Source organism: Catharus ustulatus, chromosome 14 (genome assembly GCF_009819885.2).
Source record: "Catharus ustulatus isolate bCatUst1 chromosome 14, bCatUst1.pri.v2, whole genome shotgun sequence".
NCBI classification, from domain to species: domain Eukaryota; kingdom Metazoa; phylum Chordata; class Aves; order Passeriformes; family Turdidae; genus Catharus; species Catharus ustulatus.
Window position 1 is genome coordinate 548,998 of NC_046234.1, and position 17,811 is coordinate 566,808.

The window sequence follows — 17,811 nt, forward strand, 5'->3', positions numbered from 1 at the left end:
CCTGATGGACCAGGCACAGGTGAGCACGAGTAGAGAAATGAAATATTTTATTAAAACTGGTTCATCTCAATGAGCCATGGCCAAGAGTAGGGCGGCAGTGCCGTCCATCCCCACTTCTCAGGTGTGCCACGCTCAGGGTGTGGTGGCTGCCTGGAGTAGTGGCCGGCCCTGGGATCCTGCAGGGCAGTGGCAGCACCAGGCTGTCCAGCCATGTGGGAGCGCCAGAATGCCCTGCCTGACGTGGAGGGTGGCTGCTGGTGAGCCAGGACATCAGTGCCTGCAGAGATGGCAAAGCTGTGGGTCTGTGTCCACTTGTTAGCGGTTTGAGAAGCTGAATTCTCTTTTGTTGGAGTTTCAATCTTTATCTTCTGGTCAGCCATGAGGGAAGCAGCTGAATTTATCTCGTCTTCTGCTACAGGATCTGTCTGTATCCCCTGCTCAATGTACTGAACAGGTGAATCCTCTTGTGGGTCAGTCTGGATTCCCTGATCCACTCGCTCCACACGGCGAGGGGCCTGTCTCTGTGGGCCGGGAGTTGGTTTCCTTGTGGAGGCCTGGAAGGAGAGTTGGGAATTTTTAGAGGTCATTGAACTCCCCCCAGCAGCTGCTGCTGGCACAGGGTGCAGAAGCTGCTGGGCCTGCAGCGCTGCAGGCAGGGGAGGCCTGGTCCGGCCCTCACCGGTTCCAGCCCCACTGGGCTGCTGCAGGCCCAGTGGCGTCTCACAGGCCGCTGCTGGGCCGGGGTGGCCGCCTTCGAGGAGCCACCAGGCCGGGACTTGCAGCCCTGCAGGCCTTGTTCCCGGCCCCCCTTGTCCGGCCTGAGATGGCTCTTGGTGGCCCCCGAGCTCAGGGTGCTGTGGGATGGTGTCAGCCAAGACACAGACTGGGCCTGGGAGCTGCGGGACGGTGCCACCCAGGACACGGACTGGGCCTGGGTGTCCTGGGAGCTGCAGGATGGCGTCAGCTGGGACAGAGACTGATCCTGGGTACTCTGGGTGTCCTGGGAGCTGCAGGACGGTGTCAGCTGGGACAGGGACCAGTCCTGAGTGCTCTGGGAACTGCAGGATGATGTCAGGCGGGACACAGACCGGGCCTGGGAGCTGTGGGCCGATGTCAGCCGGTGCAGGGACTGGTTCTGGTTGCCCTGGGAGCTGTGCGCCGATGTCAGCCGGTGCAGAGACCGGTTCTGGTTGCCCTGGGAGCTGTGGGCCGATGTCAACCGGTGCAGGGACTGGGCCTGGGAGCCCTGGGAGCTGTGGGCCGATGTCAACCGGTGCAGAGACCTGTTCTGGGTGCCCTGGGAGCTGTGGGCCGATGTCAGCCGGTGCAGGGACCGGGCCTGGGAGCCCTGGGAGCTGCAGTACGGTGTCAGCCGTGTCACAGACCAGGCCTGGGTGCCCTGGGAGCTGTGGGGCGATGTCAACCGGTACAGGGACTGGCCTTGAGAGCTGCAGGATGCTGTCAGTTGGGGCACAGACCGGGTCTGGGAGCTCTGGGACGGTGTCAGCCGGGGCATGGACCGGGCCTGGATGCTGCAGGGCAATGTCAGCCGGTGTAGGGAGCGGTTCTGGCTGCCCTGGGAGCTGTGGGATGGTGTCAGTCGGGGCATGGACCGGCCCTGGGTGCCCTGAGAGCTGCGGGATGGTGTCAGCCGAGGCATGGACCGGCCCTGGGTGCCCTGAGAGCTGCGGGATGGTGTCAGCCGAGGCATGGACCGGCCCTGGGTGCCCTGAGAGCTGCGGGATGGTGTCAGCCGAGGCATGGACTGGCCCTGGGTGCCCTGAGAGCTGCGGGATGGTGTCAGCCGAGGCATGGACCGGCCCTGGGTGCCCTGGGAGCTGCGGGATGGTGTCAGTCGGGACATGGACCGGCCCTGGGAGCTGCGGGACGGTGTCAGTCGGGGCATGGACCGGCCCTGGGAGCTGTGGGGAGCTGTCAGCCAATGCACGGACCGGCCCTTGCTGCCCTGAGGCTGCCGCAGCTGTGGGCGGAAGGAAGAAGAGCTGTCGGATGGAGGCAACTGCCTGGGCAGGGTGCTGCTATGCCTGCTGTCATCCTCCTGTTGGTCTGTCCCTTTGCCTCTCAGCTGGTGCCTCTCCTTGGGGCTCTGGAGACTGGGGTTCTGCTCCTCCATGGCTCCTTTCCCACAGCTGTCCTGGGGAGCCCGGCGGGCTCCTTAAACACCCCACAGGCTGCTGTGTCACAATGGCCCCTGGTGTCATGAGGCCCTGCTGTGTCACAAGGGCCCAAGAGCACCATGAGGCCTGTATCACCCAGTGCAGTGTCAAGTGTGTTGGGTTTGCATGGCCAGGTTTTAGCACCAAGGGGGCTACAGGGGTGGCTTTGTGAGAAATTGCCAGAACTTTCCCTGTGTCCAGCAGAACCAATGCCACGAGCCCCACGATGCACCCACTGCTGGCCAAGGCTGAGCCCAGCAGAGATGGAGGTGACACCTCAGGGGTAAAAGATTTAACTGCAGCCTGTGGGAAGGATTCATGCTGGAGAAGTTCATGGAGTACTGGCTCCTGTGGGAGGGACCCCACACTGGAGCAGGGGAAGGACTACAATCCCTCTTCCTGAGCAGGGACAGAAACAACATGTGATGAACTGACCATGGCCCTCATTCCTCATCTCCTTGTGATGATGGGAGGGAGGATGGAGAGCCCAGGAAGGAGAGGGAGGGGAAGTGTTACTTCTCATCATCCTGCTCTGATTTTGATTGGTAATTGATTTCCCCAAGTTGAGTCTGTTTTGACAGGCTGGAGAACAGGCCGAGAGCCTGCAGGCCTGCTTGCTTCCCAGTGGAAATTCCTGCAAGGAAAGACGGAATTCTGCAGGCTTCTCCAAGGCTGACACAAGGGAAAACTCACCCCAGACGGGAAGCATGTTCCCCTTTCCTCACCAGCCAGGCAGTGGTGCAGGAAGGAGCAGGTGACTAGAACAATCTGACTTTATTGGTGCAAACACTGGGCTTGGGTGAGAGGAATATTCCCAAGTGTTCCCAGGAAGCTGCCCAAGGTGCAGGGGAGCACAGAGCCAGCAGTCTGCTCCCTCCAGGTGTTCCTGCTGCAGAGTTCAGTCTTCATGGATGTTGAAGAGCTTTGCTACTTCATTGAGGTCCTCGTGCTCCTCCCCATCTTTGATGATCTGGAGGAAGGAGAACACATTAAATCCTGCACATCCCATAAAGAGCCAGTGCTGCAGGACTGTCACAGCTAATGCCAGGAACTCCTTGGATCCTCTCTGAAGCACCAGACTGAGCCACAACACGACAGCACTTTCTACACCCAAATTCACATGGGAGTTTTGAATGTACCATCACCTGCCTACAGGAACACCAGGAAAATCAACCTCCTGTCCCTGTGGGATTTGTTTCTGGGTTTCCCTTTACTGCCAGGGAGAACAAGTGTTTTAAAAAGGGATTCAGCTCTGCAGAGGTGAACCTGGCATTGACTTGGAGCCAGGATACCTGGATTGAACCTGCAACTTTTAGACAAGATACAGAGACCACAGATGTAGGGTAAGGACTGCTAAGGGAGGAAGGGAGGGAGGAAGGCAAGAAGGAAGGAAGGAAGGAAAGATGTCCCTTCCATGGGGATGGCAGAAGCAACATGTTTCAACTGCATCTTCAGATTAGATATCAACAAAGACTTCCACCATGAATAGTTTGTCTTGGGACAGAGCACCTGAGGGTGCTGTGATCTGAAGTGATCCTGAGGATCACTCCCACAGTTTAAACAACTGAAATTCTTCAAAGGTGTTAAAACCTGACCCAAGTCTGGCTCAGCTGAGATGGGAGGTCCAGGACAGCCCACAGGGGACACACCAAGCCCCTGCTCAGGGCTGCTCCAGCCCTGCCATGGTGGCTGTTTCTGGGATGGTGACATTTGAGACTCGTTCAGCAGCACAAAGATGGGACAATTCACTGTCACTGTGACTCCAGCTTTACTACAGACCTGCAATTTCAGCCATGTCAGCCCAAGGCTTGGAGCACACACCTGACTGAAATTATTTCTGTTAAAAATTTGCAAACATACAAAAAAGCACAGAGACAGCTCCCCTAATTCACCCAGAACAGTGCTCCTGTTGGATACTGCCCAGCTCTGCACCAGACAGAGAATCTGCCTTTATTTATCCTCACTTTGAATTGACAGATTGATTTTTTCCACAAGAAAAGCCTCGCTCTAGCAAACTCCCCTGTCCATCACCCCCGCCCTGCACTGACCTTCCGAGCAATGGGCATCCTGTTGAAGATGTTCCACAACACAATTCCCACCACGACTTTATCCCTGAGGTAGAAAATGACACCTTTGCCATAATCTTCTCCTTGCCTTGGGACTTGAGGCATTGGTGAAGAGCTTTGAGAGATCTGAACTTCTGAGGCTTCCGCTTCCGTTTCACTCTCAGATCGAATTCCAGTCCCTGAGGCAGAAATAGGAGGAGTCACACACCCAGTGCAGGACATGTGATGATGGCAGCAGACTCAACAGCGTGTTCTGCAGGAGCCTGACATGCTTCCCTCTGAGCTGTGTTCCCCAAAAGTTAAGTTCATTAATACAGGGATGAAACAATCCCAGCATGGAGCTCAACACTGACAATCCCCAACTTCCACCCCCAAATGCAAAGGACAGCTCAGTCTGCTTCCTCCAGGCAGCAGCTACAAAATACACATGCTTGAATCCAGAGTCTCTATTGTCCCAAACTGATCATTTCATTGCCATGAAGGAGATCAAACTTCCCTGGGAAAGTCTGCATGGTAGCAGAGGCGTTCCCTAACATCTTCTTGGAGGAATGTTGTGGTTTAATCACATTTTAATATAAAAGTTAGCCTTTAAAGCCTGGTCCAGAAATGAGGCAGCAGATTGCTGTTTCCTCGTGCTCTCAGAGTTCAGGGTGACTCTGTGGTCCCCACACCAGCACGTGCAGGAGCTCCCCAGTCCCTACCTGACTGTTCTGTTGCACTTTTTGGCGTGTCCTTGTCTGTGGCCTTGGCAAACACTCCCACTGTGGGCAAACTGCTGTCCACGAGGCCAATGGCTTCGTACCCCACACTGGGGCCCAGATCACTCCTAGGAATGAAGTTAAATAAGGAATTTGTAGCAGTAGTGAGACAAATCCAAGGCAGTTCCATCCATCCATGCTCCACTCCCTACTCCAGTGTGCCGTGGGCAATGCTGGACACTGACACACTGAGACATGGAGTCTCCTCTGTACACACAGCTGGAACAAGGAGTCAAGACATGACAAGCCCATGGCCACAAGCTTCAGAAAAACCAGCTCACTGACCAGAACTTTGAAATCCTTCAAGCCTGCTCCCAGGGAGGCAGCTAGAGGCTTCCCAGCTTCTGGCAGTGCTGTTATCCACACCAAGCCTGGCAGCACGAACAATCATTCCGTGAATATTTTTGAGAGCATTTAGAAAAGACTAAAGAAAACCTTGCCCTAACACCTTCTTGAACTGGGTGCCTGGATCTGAACTGGGGTGCTGATAGGAGAAAAACAGCTGTGGTTTGGCACCAGTAAGTACCAGGTGTCTGAAGTGTTTCCCAGGATGCTGAGGAAACAAACCATAAATGTATGTACAACACAACCTTCCATCCAAAATCCACTAGCACAGACTGGGGTTACTGCAAGGAACACCAGTGACGTGGCAGCTGTGATCAGCTGGAGCTCAGGAGGGATCATGGAATGATTTGGGTTAGAAGAGACCTCAAAACCCATTTCATTTCACTCTTCTACCCCAGGTAGGGACACCTTCCACTGTCCCAGATTGCTCCAAGTCCCATGCAGCCTGGCCTTGGACTCTTCCAGGGATCCACCTGTGCCAGGGCCTCAGCACCCTCAGAGGAAAGGATTTCTGCCATATATTGATCCTAAACTTCCCCTCTGTCTGGACTCAGTCTGGAGTCACCCCCCTTGTTCTATCACTCAGTCTCTCTCTGGATTCCTTGCAGCCCCTTCAGGCACTGGAAGATGTTGGGAGATCTCCATAGAATCTCCTCTCCAAGAGGATCAAGATCCTGAGCACACTGGCAAAGTGCATGAGGAATTCCTGCCATTTCCCAGCTTTTCAGCATGGGGGAAGGAAGTGTCACTCAGTGAGGGCCGGCACAGTGTGACACCTGCCAGCAAACACAGAGCACAACTCACAGCCCTCCTGCACTTACCTCTGGTCATGGCTGGGAGCACCCCAGAGGAAAGCACCCCTGGGAATGGCTGTCTCTGTGCCCTTAACTGCACTCAATGACCTCTGAAATGTTTCCCAACCGCAAGCATTCTGCGGCTCTGTGTTGCTTGTTTAAAAGTGAAGTGAGAAATGCTCTGGGTCCCAAGTCCAGGCATGACAGACCAAGAGTTCACGTAAGTGACAGCAAGTCATCAATAACTATTTCTGTGGGGATTTCCCTGAGAAAACTAAAACTCTTTAACCCATATTTGAAATCCTGTTAACAAACAGGATTTGGGATTTTTAATTGGGCTGAGCTAACAGCTTTTTGGATTTTATTTTTTTGTGGGGCTTTTTTCTTTTTGTTTAGTTTTTCTGTTTTCATTCATTTTGTTTTAAAAAGAACTTCAGGAAAACATAGCAATATTGCCCATTTTCCTGATACCTCTCTCTGGAAAACAACTTTTCAGGTACACCTGGATGCAGCAGAGTTTTGTCACTAAAACATCAGTTCAGCAAAGTGCAACACTCAGACCCATAGATGGGGTTGGGGAACTTCAGATAATCCTAGCAGAAATGCTAAATTCTAATTCTAAATGCTGCTAAATTCAAGCTGTAAATCAGTCTGCTCTGAGGAAAGAACTGTTCTGTATTGCTCTGAGGAACGGGACTCATTCAGGGAGAAACTGGGATCTGCAGGAAGAACACTTGAGGGATGTGAGGACAGAGCAGCAAATGCTCAAACACCTCCCCTGCCCTAAGCTTTAGGAACATGAAGCTGTCCAAGATGTTTGCTGAGGTGCTTTCAGTCCTCTTGGGAAACACACACTTCCCAAGGTGATCCAAGCTCCTGCAACGTGGCCAAAGAAGGAACCCCCCAAGAGGAAAGGACCATTACCAGAACATGGACTGGTGCCAGTAGGGCTTTGCAGCTCCTGTCATATTTTCTCCAGCCAGTCTCCCGCTGACCACGGCGTGGTCGTGGTGCTCCACACGCCTCCGGCCCAGTTTGATGTCATAGAAGCAGGCAGCATCCCCTGCCTGGGAGAGAGCAGCCCTGAGCTTGGCCACAGGGAAAGCTTCCAGCAGCACCCCAGCAGAAAACATCGGGAGCACAGCAAGTGGAACAAGGAACTGAGTTCTGACAAGCCCCAAACACTACCACTACCTCATCCCACTCCCTGGGCTACACAACTCCCAGTTTCTCAGCATTTTCCCCCGATTTTGGAAAAATAAAGCAGCAGGAGGTACGTTTTCCAGAGGAATCAGAGTCTCAACGCCCACCAAGGGACTCTTATGCAAGCGAGTGATCCAGGCTATCTTTAGGTTACCCCAACTCCTCTTACACAGCATAAATATTCCAAACTTGCCGTGGTTACCACGACAACGAGGTGGCTGCTGCCTGACCAGGCTCTGCGCTGCAACCTCTCCTTCCTCTTCTTTCTCACTCCTGTTCACCCCGCTCACCTCCTCCTGTCTGTGTGTCCTGCAGCTGCAGCACTGCCAGGTGGGCCCTCACTCACTACCCAGATGTGCCAGGCTCGGCCCTCACTCACCACCCAGATGTGCCCTCACCACCCAGATGTTGGAGCTGTTCCCTCACTCACCACCCAGATGTTGGAGCGCGCCTGCAGCTCCGCGTTCACTCGGAACCCCCCGAAATCCGAATCCACCTCCAGCCCTGCTGACTTGGCCAGTTCCACGTTGGGCTCCAGGCCCACTGCAGCCACGATGTGATCTGTCTCCACCTGTTTGGGAATGCATAATTAGGACGTTAATTCCATGTGCCCCTGAACATGACCCTGTCCCTGCTATCCCATTTACCTTCTGGCCGTCCTTCAGTTTAATCAGCAGCCGGTTCCCGGAGACCGACACCGATTTGACCACAGCATTGGGCAGGACATTGACCCCCTCTGGAAAGAGCACAGGATACCTCACTGCCTGCTCAGCCTGGGCACATCCCACCTGCAGCAGGTGCTGGGTGAGGAACCAAGACAGAGCTCTGCTGCATGTGGTAGTGCAGCTCTGGGGGAAGCAGGAGGACAAACAGCTAAAAAGTCTGAAAGCTGCTTAAATGACAACCCAAACTACATCTCATGTGATGACAAGGCCACATCCAACCGAATTCCCTAGAACAGATGTTCAGGAACTAAGGACATTCAAATACCCATTGCTGTGCCACAGCCATACGCAGAGGTCCAACAAAGCGGCTTCCAAAAAACAAACTCAGACTTGTGGGTTATCACCCCCCAATGACATTCCTCCTCCCCCTCTCCCTCCCTCTCCACTTCCCAATGCACAAGATTATTTTGCACTTAATGCAGCAAATGGAAAAAGGTGTCTTGGATCTTACTGACTTTGTCAGCTCAGCACTACAGCACCTGGCCAGGTGTGTGCATAGCACAGAGATCATTCCAGGGAAACAGGCACACAGGGAAGGAAAGCCTCACTGATACCACTGAGACTTTTGCTCAGCCTTCCCAGAGGAACTGCCATGAAGCCCAGGATTCATGGAGCTCTGTGCTGCCCAAGCTGCCTGAACTGCAACTTGCCCTGTGCTGGAGCTGGGCCACTTTGCAGGGCCCAGCCCTCCCCAGGCTCCAAGACAGAAGGGAGCTGGATGTCCCCAGGAGTAGCTGCCAGGAGCCACCAGCCCAAACCCGCTCAGCAGCTTCACCTCTCCTGACTTTCTCCGTGGTCCAGTTGCTCAGGTATTCGGGCAGGATTTTGCCCATGTTGCCTTTCTCTGGAAACAGCTGGATCACCTCCAGGCCTCGGGTTCGTGCTGGAAGGGAAGCATGGAGCAGCAGGATAAAGAGCAGCAGCAGATGCTGGGACATACACGCTTTACTTTACACAGGAGCTTGATGGAAGTTTCCAAATCTGGAAGTTCTGACTCCCAAGGAGCCACTGAGTGACTGACTGTGGTTTCACATACACCTGCAAAGTCTACATAACAGACTTTTAGGGAGAATGGTTGATATTTAGGGAGAATGCTTGGCAAAAACTTAAAAATATTGCCATAAAGGCCCTAAGCACGCACGGACAGTTAGAATCCAGCTGCTCACCACCTCTTTGAAATCACAGAATTATGGAATGCTTTGGGTTGGAAGGGACCTTAAAGTGATCATCCAGTTCCAACCCCCAAATCATAGTTTGAGGGTGGCGTTGAGCACAGAGAACAAATGTGACTTTTCAGAGGGTGCAATGACTTTGCAGCTCCCATCTCTGTGGTCAATGGCTGCTAACGAGGGAGAGACTGGGAAAACATTGGCCACACAGGCAACAAAACACCCACGTGTTGTTTCCTTTAGGCAAATACAGTCTCTGCAAAAACTCAGCAGTTGGGGACCGAAAAGAAGTTTCTAATGTGAAACAGGGACACACTAGGGACACACTCACCTCTCCTTCCCAGAGCACAGGCCAGCTCACTGCCAAGGAAACCACCACCAATAATTGTGATGGACTTGACTTCCCTGGAAATCTTCTCCAGCCTTCGGAAGTCCTCGATCTGAAAGAACATTTACCCCCATTTCCAATCCTCTCTAACAGGAACAGCAGAAGAAAGCATTCTGGTAACATTCAATGGCTTTTATTCACTTTGGAAGGCGCAGCAAAGTCACACAGGAGGGAAAATTTAAAAAAATACCTAAACCCCACAATCCCACACACAGTTAAAGCTCTCAGGCTGAGGCAAGCAGGGGAGTGGTTGAGTAGATCCTGGTTTCCTGCCTGGGACAAAGAATCCAGACAATGGATTCCTGGGCACCATCTGAGGGAAGCAGTGCCAAGGTTTCCTGACCCAAAGCAGAATTAAAAACTGAACACAGTGCTAAGTGTTTCTGATTTACTGAGCCTCTGTGGGGCTGGCAGCACCTGGAGGTTACCTTTCGGAACAGGGTCAGCCTTTTCTGCACATCCTTTCCTGCTCGTTCGATGGCAGGCAAGTTCCTTGGGGTTCCCCCTGGGCACAAGGAGGAGAGAAGGGACACTAATGACACCACAGCTATGGCTCTGGATATTCACACAGTGCAAAGCTGTCTTGGATCTCAGCTGTGCTTCCCAAACTGTTCCAGTGTGGAAATATCCCAATATCCCTGCTGCTGCCTGAATGTCCCAGAAAATCTGATGGTGCAAGGCAGGTGAAAAACCCAGCATGGCTGTCTGCACAAGTGTCCTTCATGTGACTGCTCCACATCATGTTTGACACTGCAGAGACTTCTCAAATAGAACCAAGGAATCCCAGAAGGGTTTGGGTTAGAAGGAACCTTAAAGCTGATCCAGTTCCACCCCTGCCATGGGCAGGGACACCTTCGAGTATCTCAGGTTGCTCCAAGCCCTGTCCAGTCTGGCCTTGGGCACTTCCAGGGATCCAGGGGCAGCCCCAGCTGCTCTGGGCAGCCCATGCCCAGGAAGAATTCCTTCCCAGTATCCCAGCTACCCCTGTCCTCTGGCATTCCCCATTGTCCTGTCACCCCAGACCCTTGTCCAAAGTCCCTCTCCAGCTCTCTTTAGGCACTGGAAGGCTCACAGATCTTCCCAAAGCCTTCTGACCAGGAACAAGAGAAAAACCACAGCACTTACCAGTGGCAATGAGACATTTGTCATAGGATATCTGGGTCCCATCACTGAGCTTCACTGTGTTCCCTCTGACATCCATGTGCACAACCTGCAAGACGAGCCCAGCTTCATGGACCACTGAGTAGAGCTGCAAACTTGGAATTAACATTCTCCCACCCTTAGGTTTAGGGTTGGGGGCAGGAGTGGAGAAGTAAGATGACTGCAAGTGGGAATTGAGACAACTTCTTTGGGAGTCACCAAAACTCAGGTTGATCTTCCCAGGGTCTGAGTGTGAAATGGGCTCAGACATAGCACAGCTCAGCAGGAAGAGGCATCACTGACACTCAAATAGCAACATACAAACAACTGAGGGTATAAATCTTTTAGAAGGGTCACCATTAATTTCTCCACCTTCCTGCTGCTTTGGCACAGTGCCCCTGCTCACCTCATCATCCACTATCTCAATCTCTGTGCTCTCCTCACCTCAGCCTCCAGCCCACACTGCCCAGTTCCCACTTGTCATACCCCATCTCTAAGGTCATATTTTTGTCCTTTGCCCAGACTCCAAACTTATCCTCTCTTCCTCATTATCTTCCGTCAGCTCAGTGCTACTCCTCTTGGCTTCTCCTGCTTTTAAACTTCAGTTTAGCATAATCTCTGCTCCATCACATTTTCCCCAAACTTATCCAAATCCCCCTTCCCAGCCAACTCCCTCTCCAACTCCAGTGGTTCAGTACCAGCTTAGAGCACAGGCTCTGCTCAGGAAGAGCTGTAGGAACAACTGCCAGTGCTGTACCCACCTTCTTGCCAGGCAGAACTGCCACCCCACCATTTTCCACAGAAGACAGGTCCTGGACAGGCACGTAGAAAGACGGCGGCTGGAAATAGATACTGAGAAAAGCTCCATTAACAAACAGGTTCCCCTGGCTCTGGGATAGCAGAAATCCAATCAGACAAAGACAGCTCTGTGCATCCATAACAAGTTCCAGGATTACTTATCTATTTTTAAGAATTAGGGTCTTCACACTGTTGAAGTTCGCGGGTTTGGATCATGGAATTGCAGAATTGGTCAGATTGGAAAAGATCAAAAAGTGACAACCACCAAGCAAGTCACAAAAATCAAATGTGGTCCTGTGTCCCTGGACCTGTAGAGCTTCACCTTTGTTAACTTATTTTCCAGGACTGCTGCCCATAGAGGGACATGTCTAAGGGTACTCACAGGAAAGGTCAAGAGGTTTCGAGTACTGAGCAAGCTCTGGTGGGAAGCAGAATTCCTCAATCCCTGCCAGCAAACCTTCCCCTGCCCCTCACTGGCTGGTGTTTCCCTCCCAAGAACAGTTTGGTCATTGTCACCTGGTCTCTAACCACTCTCCTTTGCCCTGTCACCTGCAGTGCCACGTACCTCCTCTCCTTGCCATTCCACTGCTTGAACCGTAGTGTTTCTGTCACGTTGGGGTCATCGGAAAACCACAGCTCTTTGGAAAGGGGTGGGCGCATGTAGGGCAGGGCAGGATCCTCAGACACAATCAGCACCTTTAATTGGCCAGGAAACACATCAGCTGGAGCGAGAGCAGGCACACAGGGCACACACAGAGGCTGTGGAGCAGGACAGCTCTTACCCGCGCTCCGGGGTCGCGGGCCCGGATGGACCTGGCAGCAGCAAAAGCAGCAGTTCCTCCCCCAATGAGCAGGAAAGGGACGTGGGATGGGACCTGGACAGGAGTGTCCAGAGCTGCAGGTGACAGATGGGACAATTTACTGCAAATAGAGGCACACAGCCCAGCCCCAGGGCACGGAGTATGGCACCAGGGGCCTCCCACACCCATACTTCCTTTGGAAATTGTCCTCCTTCTGCCCCAGTACCTTCCCAAGAGCCCTGCTGCTGCTTCCCCCAAAGCTGCTCCCTGCAGCAATCAGTCAGATTGCAACAAACTGTTTTTTCTAAGCAAGCCTGAAACACTGCACTGGCCAACCAGTGAACAGCTTATAAGAAAAGGAAGTTCCCCAAAAGGCCAAGGCACATTTTTCTGTAATTTTGTTCAAAGAGACAACTTTTTTGAGTTCATGCAGAAGGCACCTCCTCCCACAGGCAGGTTCTGTTGCTGAGCAACACACACTTAATCCGTGGGCAGGGACAAACCAGGCAGTTCAATATCAGCACCAGAACTCACCTGCTGTGCCCTCAGGACCAGCAGCTGAAAGGGAAGAAAGACACGGGGTAAGTCAGTGAAGCACAGGCTGTAGTTTGGCAGCTGCAGTTCAGGGCTGACTCCAGGATGAACAGGCTCTCCACCAGCCAGGGAAAGAGGCTCTCTGGAATCAGTGTCCTTGCCAGACTGTGCAAAGGTAAAAGCCAGAAGCAGGGCTCACTCTCTTCTCTTTTTATCACAGAAGGAGTAAAGTGACAGAAATCAGCCCCAGGAGGCATCCTACTTCATCCTCAGGATGGTGTGGGAAACAGCCTATTCTGGGTCATGGAGCAGCACTGCCTGCTGTGCTGGGAAGTCACAGAACAGAATCCCAGAATGGGTTGGGTTGGATTGGGCCAGACCTTAAAGCTCATCCAGTGCTACCCCCTGCCATGGGCAGGGACACCTCCCACTATCCCAGGCTGCTCCAAGCCCTGTCCAACCTGGCCCTGAACAGGAATTCGAAACAAGGGCACACACTGAGAGGTGCAATCCTACAGAGGCACAGCTGTGATTGCAGAGAGGCTCTGTTCTGTTTGTTTTGGAGGCCTCAAGCTCATGAAGAACAGACTAAGCCCTGACCTGGCAGGCTGCTACCCACCTGAGGCAGAGGACTCACCGTCCTGGGATCGCCTGCTCATCCTGGCCATGCGGCTGGCATGTCGCTCTTTGCTCTCCTGCAGAGTTCTGTACACCTGCAGACACAGGAGAGTTCACCTTGCACCTGACAGCACCAAGGCACCACCCTGCTGCTGCCCCTGACAGGCTTTTGTCCACCCCACGTGCTGGAAAATCTAGTGACAACATGTGGGGCAAAACACAGCTCCCTGGACAAGGTGCCCATTGAGAAGGTGCTCAGAAAATGACCTGCTCCACCTGGTGTGATGAGCCCTGGATGTCTGCCTGCTTCCCAGAAGCAATGAACCTTCCTGCAGGTGTTTGGCTGCACACCTGTTCCAAGGGGAACCAGCTCCAATGAAGGAAATGCAGCCAAACCAGCCCCAAGGCCACAACACAAGGCTGCAGAAATGGAAGACAAATCCAAAGAAAAAGAATCTTCCAGCTTCCAAAGCCCAGAGCAGCTGGGCAGAGCCAACTACCTGACATGCCTTCTCTCGGCACAGTGGTGACAGGACACCCTGACATTAGCAGGGCCCTGAGCCACGGCAGCAGGGCTGCTCCAGGCATTGGCCCTTGGACATGGAATCTCTTCCAGCTGAATGCTGAGCTGATTATTTGACTGTGAAACTCAGGGTACAGCACAAGCAGAGCCTGCATGTACAATTTACTGGTACAAACAAGGAGGGAACATCTCTTACATCACGTTAACTTCCAAGAAAAACTGGTAATGGACAGTGAAGACACTGGGAGTGCTGGGAGCAGGTCAGAGTCCAGTGTTTTTCCCCAAGGGTGAAAAATTAGAGGGATGCAAACCTTTCTTTGAGGCAGAACCTAGCCTTGCTAATAACCTCAGTTGTGTGCATGACATCAAATTTCATTTGCCAATCCTCACAAGCTGGTGTTTTATAGCAAATAGTCTCAAACAAGAATAGAGGAATTTAATGCCAGGCACAAAAAAGAGCACAGGACAAAAGCCTGTCCAGGGAACTGGATAAATGTCAGAAATACTAGAAAACAAGAACTTGTCAGTGTTTAGAAGAATTAAAATAAAGGTATTTTAAAAGCCTTTTGCTCAAAGACAGAAAAGGCAAGGTTAACAAACCACCTCTGCTTTTACAAGCAGAATCAGGAAGGTTTTAAGCGAGTCCAAAGGGCAGCATACAGCAAATTAAATCCTTTCGGAAAAAACCACTATTATGCACAGGCAAAACATGAGATCAGGCCTTGAGGATAAACATTTCCAATGGGACAATGTCAAGTTCTTTTCGGTCAGAATCACAAGTATACTTTGCCAGAACGTGGGGTGATGGCTTATTGCTCTTCCCTGGGAAATCTCCAAGTTGGACAAGTTTTCTTGCCTTCCCTTTACCACACTTATACTTATTATTTCCTTTTCTGCATGCCAACATTACTGATATCAGAGAGGTGCACTAATTAATAATCTGTGCACTAACAGAGTCACAAACCAAAGATGGCCAGTTTGAGTTTAGATGTACTTAATGTGCCAAAGTTAATTCTAAGGCAGGTTTCCCCACTTAGAACAGCACCACCTGAAAATATTCAATTTGTAACCATAAATTGTTTGGCAATGTCCCTTGAAAATGAAGTACCTGAGGCCAGAAAGCAGTAAGAGGGCTGGGATTGATGGATCACAGGGTGGGAGGTACAGACAGGTGCCCCCACCCCCCAAACACCTTTAGTGAAGTGTCTTACATAAATTCCTGTCCCAGTGACTGTTCCTCCCACTATTAAGTATAACAAGAGGTTGCTGCCAGCTTTGCCAGGAACACCTGAAGACGTCAGGGATCTAGAAGGGCATCTTAGCTGATGGCATTGCAAAACTGCAGGGGAAGACAGGCAATGGAAGAGAAGAGGGAAGAGAAGAGGGAAAGAGCTAAACATTAGGAAGGATTCTTGATTAGACAGGTCTTGGGAAAAGCAGAGTGCGCTTTGTAATTTCAGCTACCTTGTCTGCCAGAAAAAAAAAGGCAGCAGGGCACAGGAAAGAATTATTTTTAAAGGAAATACAAAAATATTTTTCTTCCATTCACTGTTTTGAATTTTTTCCCCTTTCCCAGCAACTTCCTTAGGAGAAAACTAGGATTTAGAACTGTTAATCAATATGATCCTCCTAGAGAAAGAGCTTGGAAACAAAGATTTGTGTGGTGTAAACTTGGGATCTATCTACTCCCAGGCAATGCTCTCTGGGAATGTCATTTACTCTTTCAGTGAGGCTGCAAACCTTTATCCTTTCCAAGTAGAATATAAATGCTCCCCAGCTGGGGGTCGGTTTGGTATACTTACACAACTTAAACAAATGCTCTGAACTGAGATTTGACAAGGAACTGTTTGTCCCATACATGACAACAGACAGAGCTGTGGCTGGTCATAACAAAAAAAACCACAAGAGTGCCTTTAAGGTAAAAAAACTTAAAAGGTAACTGAAATTACAGTTTAAACCCAAGTAATCGCAAAAAAGTTAATTTCCATTTAGCTCCCCTTGAAGTTTTCTGAAGGAGGAAACAGAGATAAAGCTGCAGAGATCAAAAGCTGAGTGAAGAGAGCTGGAATACACCAAACACTCGACAGGAGAGATGGGCTGGGGCTTCCTCACAGGAACCACCTTTCTACTTACATAGGCACCCGTTCCTAAGGCAGACAAGCCCACAATAAGGACAAAAACCGAATTACTGCCCTTTTTCCCAGGCGCGCCTGTGCTAGCCATTTGTCTGCTCAGCTGCAGGTCTGGGGGCACATTCCAGCGCTGCAACAACAGGCCTAAGGAACACAATTTATTGGAGAAACAACACAAAAACACTGTCAATACAGAGGGAAGTCTGGCAATTTAGAGACTAAGTCAGTTCTGAACCCAAATTCCTTGTTTGGAAAACCCAGCCCCACATCTGAGTGACCACGGGGCTTTCTCTTGAGCCACAACGGCGTGCTCTGGGCAGCTGTGGAGACAAAATATCTGTGAGATCAAGGGGTGAGATCAAGGGGTAACTGAACTGACTGAGAGCAGCAGCATCTCCAGCAGCTGGAAGGGCTCCTGCAGCTGGAGCATCCAGCCAAGCACAGATGTGAACTGGTGGTTCCTACACCTTCTCCAGGCCTCTCCTGTCCGAGGATGCACAAAACCAAGCAGAGAGCCTCAGCTAACCAGGGCGGGCAGCAGGGATGGTTACATCGGCACCGAGCTCCCTCTGCTCACACAGCTCATTCAACGGGACAAAGCACCAGCGAGGAACGGGGTTCGGCTGGCAAAAAGGGCATCCCCGGTGGAACCGAGCAGATCCGGGCGCAGGCACCTCCCGCCGCACAAGCAGGACGGGGAGCGCCTACGGCCGAGCCGCTGCACCGCGTTTTATTTCTCCATCACCAAAATCACAAAGCCAGCGGCCGGCCCATTCATCGCTGAACGGAGTGGGCACGGCTCCGAGCGCGGGATGCTCCCGGGAGAGGCTCGGGCTCTCTCAGTCCCCACCTGCTCTGCTGCCGCCCGGTGCGAGCAGAGCCCGCCTCACCCCTGCTTCAAGGCACTCATTTGTGACAAAATCCGCAGCGCAGCCAGCAGCACCCGAAAAGCGGCCGAGCTTCCCGGCAGCTCCGGGCCGCTCCCGCTGTCCCGAACATGCTCCCGAAGCATCCGCAGCTCCGCTGCCCGCGCCCCCTCCCGCAGCGCCGCGGGCGCGGCCGGGCTCGCACCCGCGGGGCGAGCGCCCGGTGCCCTCCGCAAACCGCGCTCCCGGCCGGGACCGGCTCCGGGCTTGGGTTGCAGCACCGGGCCGCGGCTCGGAGCGGCGGGAATCGCGCCCGGTGCCCCCCGGTCCCGGTCTCGGTGCCGGCACTGACCCGCGTGGGCGCGTCCCCGCGGCGCGGGGCGCAGGGCGCGCGCCAGGCCCGCCCGGAACATGTCGCCGGTCGCTCGGTCGCCGGTCGCTCGGTCGCGGTCCCGCCGGCCCGGCCCGGCCCTGCCCCGCCGCGCACGCGCCTCCCGCCGCTTCCGGGAGGCCGTTCCGCGCCGCCGCATCGATGGTGCCGCCGCCGCCACCATGTGGCGGCCGCCCCGCTGCTTCCTGCGCCCGCTGCGCCGCTCCACCAGCACCGGCACCGGCACCGGCACCGGCACCGGCACCGGCACCGGCACCGGCACCGGCACCGGCACCGGCCGCCGCCTGCTGCTCTCCACCCCCATCTTCTACGCGAACGGGCCGCCGCACATCGGGCACTTGTACTCGGCGCTGCTGGCCGATGCGCTGCTCCGCCACCGCCGCC

The 17,811-nt window shown here is 53.1% G+C and overlaps 2 protein-coding genes across 4 annotated transcripts; both read right to left on the reverse strand.

Annotated features, from left to right (window-relative positions):
- Nucleotides 1-30: 30 nt before the first annotated feature.
- Nucleotides 31-2,994, reverse strand: LOC117002761 (uncharacterized protein DKFZp434B061-like). The gene is made up of 3 exons (XM_033072150.1): nucleotides 2,903-2,994; nucleotides 680-2,811; nucleotides 31-554 (listed from the first exon to the last, which is right to left on the reverse strand). Exons 2-3 carry the CDS (start codon nucleotides 2,132-2,134, stop codon nucleotides 51-53), a joined length of 1,959 nt encoding a protein of 652 aa, XP_032928041.1. The 5' UTR covers nucleotides 2,135-2,811; nucleotides 2,903-2,994; the 3' UTR covers nucleotides 31-50.
- Nucleotides 2,933-17,459, reverse strand: AIFM1 (apoptosis inducing factor mitochondria associated 1). 3 transcript variants are annotated; one of them, XM_033072154.2, is made up of 17 exons: nucleotides 17,389-17,459; nucleotides 15,250-15,377; nucleotides 13,535-13,610; nucleotides 12,898-12,921; nucleotides 12,346-12,458; nucleotides 12,129-12,259; nucleotides 11,527-11,617; nucleotides 10,751-10,835; nucleotides 10,054-10,130; nucleotides 9,569-9,677; nucleotides 8,844-8,951; nucleotides 7,991-8,079; nucleotides 7,774-7,914; nucleotides 7,065-7,207; nucleotides 4,945-5,069; nucleotides 4,226-4,422; nucleotides 2,933-3,147 (listed from the first exon to the last, which is right to left on the reverse strand). In XM_033072154.2, the coding sequence occupies exons 1-17, from the start codon at nucleotides 17,447-17,449 to the stop codon at nucleotides 3,076-3,078; spliced, it is 1,770 nt and encodes a 589-aa protein (XP_032928045.1). In that variant the 5' UTR covers nucleotides 17,450-17,459; the 3' UTR covers nucleotides 2,933-3,075. The 3 variants fall into 3 exon arrangements, with proteins under 3 accessions (XP_032928045.1, XP_032928042.1, XP_032928043.1); XM_033072151.2 differs by lacking the exon at nucleotides 15,250-15,377 and adding an exon at nucleotides 16,172-16,314 and having other exon boundaries at nucleotides 17,389-17,449; XM_033072152.2 differs by lacking the exon at nucleotides 17,389-17,459 and having other exon boundaries at nucleotides 15,250-16,250.
- Between the last annotated feature and the right edge of the window lie 352 nt (nucleotides 17,460-17,811).